The sequence below is a fragment of the Hemicordylus capensis genome, chromosome 7, assembly GCF_027244095.1.
Source record: "Hemicordylus capensis ecotype Gifberg chromosome 7, rHemCap1.1.pri, whole genome shotgun sequence".
Taxonomy (NCBI): domain Eukaryota; kingdom Metazoa; phylum Chordata; class Lepidosauria; order Squamata; family Cordylidae; genus Hemicordylus; species Hemicordylus capensis.
The window spans coordinates 10,634,485-10,641,007 of record NC_069663.1 but is presented as its reverse complement, the minus strand read 5'-3'; the positions used below and the strand labels follow the sequence as shown (position 1 = coordinate 10,641,007).

Sequence of the window (6,523 nt, the reverse complement as noted above, 5' to 3'; positions counted from 1 at the left end):
TCTCGGATCCCCTCCCCTTCTTCACTTCCTCCTGGAATATCTGCCACACTTCTATGATGCAACATGTGGGTGGGGAACAGGATTGCGCGGTTGTTTTGTAACTACTGAAATGGGGATCAAATCAGGCTCAATCATTTCATTGGTTTCCAGTAACGAAAATGCTGGAGCCATAAATCAGTTCTGACTGGTATGGGGTTGCTTCATTTTTGCTTTCCTTACTTTATTACTCTATTGAACTCTTTCCCCAGCAGGTCAGAGTGTGGGCAGGGGCGTAGCTAGGAGAGAGGGTGTTCTACCCTTTCCCTGGCAGCCCCTCGGAGTGAGGGAGATAAATAAAATAGGGAGGGGTGGAGCTGGGCGGTCACCTGGGTTCTTTGAACCCATACACTCAATCATAGCTACACCCCTGAGTGTGGGGCAGGGGAAGGAGAGAATTATTTTGAAGGATATTTATATTCCCCTTTCCAACAAAAGTTCTCCATGTAGTTGACAGAACAAAAGAAGGAGAAAATCATTCCCCTATCTGGTCCCTGTCTGAAAGGGACTGACAGTCTAAAAAAAAGAAAGCAGCAAAGAACCAATAGAAGGGAGAGTATCTGGGATGTATAGGGAGGACAGATATGTCCCTACTAGATAAGAGGGCCACCAATTTATAAAGGTGCCCTTTGCCCAGTTAGCAAGGGCAAAGAAAAATTGCCAGTGGAAACTGTCCAGTCCAAAACTCAAACACATTTTACCTAAAGGATTCAGTCCAGCACTTCAAGCTGTTAGGCAAAGCAAACCATGGCCAAGGGGTGGGGAGGTGGGGGAGGAATTGGTAGCTGCGTTAGGTATGGGGCAATAACCCAAAAGTCAGTTTATAATAGTTTTAAGATGAGAGTACCCCCCAAGCTAAGCAGAAATTCATGTCAATGAGGCTCATTAGGGGCTAGATGCTGAGCCATTGCTGCATCCTGGACTTCTGGGATAGGGCTGTAGGCTCAGGGATAAAGCAGCTGTTTTGCATGCAGAAGGTCCCAGGTTCAATTCGTGGCAGCATCTCCAGGCAGGCAAGAGATTATCCTTAGCCAAACTTTTTTTAAAAATTGTTTTAAAAACTTTATTTTAAACAGACTCATGATTCATTTTGGCTTGATATAGGTTTTGTTGTTTGGGGATTCTGTTATCTACAAGCTGTGCATTTTGAAGATGTAGTAATAGAAGTGGAGGAGGAACAAAGTAAAATGTTTTCCAGACCTGAAGTTTGTTTTGTCAACACAAGTAGTAAATATTTATATACACATTCTATTTCTATCCCCATTTTAAATAAATTTGGTTCCTGACAATCCACTAGAATTTCAAATAGTAAATCCTACTAGACCCTCTAATGGTTAACTACACCTTTATTTTAACATTTACTGTTAATAATTGATCTTTGTCATTGCTGTTGGCCTAAATCCAGAGAAAGTTAATTATGCTTGTCCCACTGAAATTAATTTAAAATTAGTTATCACTAAACTTGTCTCATTGATTTCAATGGTTCTTAAGCATGACTAACATATCTGGATCTAGGCCATTGGCTAGAACACACATTGATTTACGCTCTTGTTATTAAATATGCCTGGAGAAAGGGTTTCAATTTGAAACATGCTGGAGGAATTGTTTGCTGAGAACTCTGAAGAGAAAAGGAGGCTGCCAATACAACAAAATGTTGAGTCGACGTTTTCTTCTTGCCTGTTGATTCACATGCAGTGGGTGTGCCTCCTTTGTTGGCTTCTTTCTGCACTGCCAAAATATGTCAGTCTTTTAAAATGCCCATCAGGAAGTGATGAAACTTCTGCCACTCAGCAATTGCTTCTTTGCTGTTCAACCGTCTTTCTACATTGAGAGGACCTTCATCTGTGTATGGAGAACCATTTGTCATCTCAGTCCTACTGACAAGAGGCTATACAGCAGTAGCACCAGCAGCGACATCAGCATCTGGGCTGAAGTCCATGGATACATCTGTTCTCCCATGCTCCTGACTAACTGTTTGGGTCCACCATGCCTGTATTTCCTGGTACAATTCCTGATGTTGTTCTTTCCAGTGGCTGAATTTCTCAGAGGTCAGTTCAGAATCATCCAGGAGATTATCCAGTAGCTGGAGCTCAGCCAACTTTGCCTAGGTAGAAAAGAGAATGTTCTATTGTTAGTGTTCTTTTAAGTGAATACTTTAACAGCATTGAAGGACAATAAAACCCAACTAGTAATCTTTTGAGCACCTTAGATTTTTTCCTTACAGCCCTAGGCTTTACTTCGCTATATGATGGACTTCGCTATATGTCTGACCCAAAATACAGCCCAAGAACCCGCTGCAATCTACTACTGGAGGAGAGCTGTTCTTGTGGTAACAAATGAAAGTTCTGCCCATATAAGCGAAATAAATGGTGTTCAGGCAGCAAATAGCTGCCTGAAATGGTGGTGGGGAGGGGGAGAGCTCGCTCACCAGCCGCTTGCTAATGCCCCCTTGGGACAGGACAGTTGGATGTTACTGGAGGGGCGGGATGGGGCAGCCGCCGGGAAAAATTATAGGCGGAACTTTAAGAGGTAAAGGCGGGTCCACTCTTCCCTCCTCACTCCCTCCACCCTCCCTGCAGTTAGCTGACAGCGCACCACATCCTGCCGCGACAGCGACAATTTTTAGCAACAAAAAGGGGGGGGGGATTTCTCCTCGTGTCCCCTCCCTCCCCGCAACTACCAAAACCACCAGCAAAATTTGAGGAGTGGCAACTTGCCACTTCTCAAATTTTGCCACCATAGGCAGATGCCTCCTCTGCCTATGCAGGTGGGTATGAATTAAAGTCGCTTTATTTTGTGGAAATCAAGATCTACTTTAGGAAGAAGCTGAGAAAGGGACAAGCCATCTGCCCCAGAAACTGTTGCGTTCTAGATGAAAGTTCTGTTCCACCTGCCTTGAGTGTGCTTTGGAGTGTCCGGACAAGGTGCACCTTCTCATTGATCTCTGGGTTTTTGTTGCGTTTAACGAAGGATTTCCGGTACTGTTCACGGGTGAAAACCTGTTGCTGCCCAATAAGGGACACCCCACCTTGCTTCAGACACTTTATCAGTGACTCGAGTTCTTCTCCTGCAGGATCTTCAGAAGACAGAAGATGAAAAAAAACATGAGAAAGGAGGTGTGGTAGTGGCAGAGGTGCAGCTAGGTAAATTTTGGACCCTGGACCTAATGAGCTTATGCACCCCTCCCCTCAGCAAAAAAAAGCATCCTCTCCGTATATATACACATTTCACCACAAACCCACAGGTCTGGGCCAGAGTACATTTGGCGGGGTGGGTGGGGATTGCACAACCCCCAAAGGATCCATACATTTTCTTGATCATTCACCACAAAGCCACAGATCTGGGCCAGGGTGCATTTGCCTCCCCCGCAAGACTATGCAAGCCCTTGTCCCTCGCTCCATAGTTCAAACACAGAACCAACTTGGACATATAGTGCATTCGTAAGGAAGATAAATTAAAACCACAAGATATGCCCCTTACACAGTTCTCATACAGACCCTTTGGATCACGAACCAGCTTGAGCATAGTGCATTTGTTTTAAAAAGTTGTTTGGATGCAACAGTTAGTTCCACTTTCACTAGGTATGAAGTACTCTATGGATAGAGATAACTCTCTCTTTCTGACAGCTTTACTGCAGTAGGGGAAAAAAATCATTGAAAGTCACAGGACTGACCTATTTCCTTGGAATAAAAGTACACAGAGTCCTGCCATCTTGGACTATATGTGTGCCTAATTTCAGAACTTTAAGCCCAGCCATTCTCAAAATGTAAAGGGTTGGGCAAAAAGGAGGGGGGGATGTTGTGGTTTTTTATAAAGGCAAAGGGCAGAATCTTTCACATGGGGGTGGAATGATGGTCCAATTGGGAGCTTTAGTTCCAGAGGTTTTTGTAACTTTCTACCATGAAACAAACTACTTTAAAAAAAATAATTAAAATATCCTTGGGACAATGTTGGGTATATAATTAGGGGTGCTGGCTGATGCTGTCCTACTCAGATCGGGGTTAGCACACGATCATTTCCCCTTTTCTTCTACCTCATTATTTGCTGACAAACAACCATTTATTGTGCGTGCATGGGCTTTGGAGCCTGGTTGGACACTCCTCCTATTCAGCCTTTGGTCATGAGAACGGGCTAAGTCAGTCAACATATTCTACAGACAAATTCATAAACCAGTCAACCTAGAGTTGCCATGCCCCCCGAAATTCCGGGTTTCACCTAGATTTTAAGCATCTCACCCAGATTTCAGCTTCATTTTAAACACACATACACATACACAAAGCTAAGCTCTAGCCCTTGTAGAAGCGGAGTGATGGAGCAAAACATGCAGTCACTGGTGGCTCAAAAATTATTTTCAAGTCAATTTACATAATATGCAGATTAGGCACTGGATTTGGAAAGCCAGAATATGGCAACTCTAATTTCAACCCCACTTTGCAAATGTGACTGTAGATGGCACTCTAGGGCAGCAGATGTTAGAGGTAACACTTATATCACAACTTAGAACAGGAGTGTTTCCTTTTCCTAGCACTGGCCTGAGGCAACGTCGGCTGCTCAGAAAGGGAGAAGGACCCCAGAGAGAAGTTTTTTGGTTTGCCCCTCCAATTTAAGCAAACAGTTGTTTGAGGTCCCATGTAGGATCTAAAGTGGCATAGCTCTGAGTCTGGTTGACCACTACAGCGAGAGCTAGGCCCAAAGTAAGCCTGCACAATTCCTCACACCCAAACCTTTTGTTTCCTGGTTCCAGGATTTTGAATATCAGACTCCATGCAACGGAGCAATCGTCGTTTACCCTTCACACTTTTCTTCCTTGTAGCTTGTGGGGATGGTGGAAGTCAAAACGGGGCTTACCTGAGGGAGAGGAGGGTGCTGTGTTCTCATCTGCTTTTTGCTTTAGCAGCGGGCTGCTTAGGGAGCTCCCACTGGGAGATCCATTGCTGCAAGTAGCACCTGGTGGCAGCGGACTTTTCTCCAATCCCCTCAACTTTGGCTGCAGGAAAAGAAGATATATTTTATGGTGCAGGAAAGGGAATCAGGGAGAATGGAAGTAAAGTGGTGTACACTGGGGCAATAAAATAATCCTTATTTCATATATACACTGATGGGACTTCCTGGGCAAAAGGAAGTACTTTTTCCACAGTGCATAATCCCATCTGTGGAATTCTCTGCCACGAGATGTGGTGATGGCCACAACTTGGATAGCTCTAAGCAAGGCTTAGACATTCATGGAAGACAGGTCTATCAATGGCTACTGGTCCCAATGACTACCTCGATATTCAGAGCAGGATTCCTCAGGATACTAGCTGCAAGGAAGAAATAGCAGTAGACGGGGCATGCCCATCTCCTGGTTGTGTGGCTTCTCAAGACATCTGATGGGACCACTGTGGCAAAAGAGTGCTGGAGGAGAGAGGCTTGGGCTTGAGCCAGTAAGCCTCTTATGATCTCGGTGGCAACACAAATCTCTTTTCAGTGTTGATGAGGGGGGAACTCTGCCTTCATGCCCAGCTTCTGCAGTTCCTTGAAAGTATCTGTTGGCCATTGTAAGAAATATGTTGACTGTACAACTTCAGCCCTCCTGCATATGTTGATTTAACACCTCCATAATCCCCAACTATTGGCCACTGGCCGAAGATTATGTAAATTGTAGTCCAAAAACAGCAGTAGGGCTGAAGTTATGCAACCCTGGACTAGATGGACCTTTGGTCCTCTCCAGAGTTGTTCCTGGGTTCGCTTATGTCACCTGGGTTTAGAAGAAGAGTCCACGCCTGTAAGGACACTCCTCCAACCCCCATTCCCTTTACTGGTGGACTCCTGCGTCCATCAGTAAGCTACTAACTCACCACATCAAAGCTATGCCTGGGGGAGTCATCTTCAGGGTCTTCAGCTTCCGTTTCACTGTAGCAATCTGGAGAAAAGGAAACCAGAGGGAATTCTCAGTTGAAAATCCTGAGAATATGGAGATTCTTCCAATCCATGTTCCAACTGCATTCCAAAAGACTGTACATTATGCAGCTGAATTGCAGCAGAGGACACACTTTCTCTACCCTTCTGTTAGCAGCACCAGAGACCTTTAGTGCCACTCCTTCCCAGTATCTAAACACATGGAAACACACCTTCCAAAAATCACAAGATGGATGTCATTTCCATTCCTTCAAGTTCCTGACTCTTTAGAACACAGATAAACTACCATTGCATTTTCAAAGTTTTGCTTGGCAACCACATAAAACTAGAAGCGTAGTGGGTCCAAACATGGAAGTTGGGGCATTACAGATTATGCTTAGGGGTCTTCAGGAAGCCTCTAAACTATTCCCCATCCTTGCTAGAGAAAGAAAGAGCTCCATGGGCCAAGCCACAATCCTGGTGATAATTATCACAGCTGGCCTGCTGAAGAGGTGAAATATCCACTTTGGGTGATGCGTTAGTGGCAGTGGCAAATTGGCCATCTCATTTAATTATTTTTTATGTAAACCACTTGGAGAACTTTGGTTGA

At 44.6% G+C, this 6,523-nt stretch overlaps 1 protein-coding gene across 3 annotated transcripts in view; it reads right to left on the bottom strand.

Moving 5' to 3' along the window:
- Positions 1-1,073: 1,073 nt before the first annotated feature.
- CNKSR1 (connector enhancer of kinase suppressor of Ras 1) overlaps positions 1,074-6,523 on the bottom strand; it is a 39,391-nt gene continuing 33,941 nt past the window's right edge. For all 3 annotated transcript variants that reach the window (XM_053268761.1, XM_053268760.1, XM_053268759.1), the window contains 4 exons: positions 5,874-5,938; positions 4,885-5,023; positions 2,931-3,112; positions 1,074-2,140 (listed from right to left, as the gene is read on the bottom strand). In XM_053268761.1, the coding sequence (XP_053124736.1) occupies positions 1,925-2,140; positions 2,931-3,112; positions 4,885-5,023; positions 5,874-5,938 (602 nt within the window). In that variant the 3' untranslated portion in view covers positions 1,074-1,924. The remainder of the gene's footprint in view (positions 2,141-2,930; positions 3,113-4,884; positions 5,024-5,873; positions 5,939-6,523) is intronic.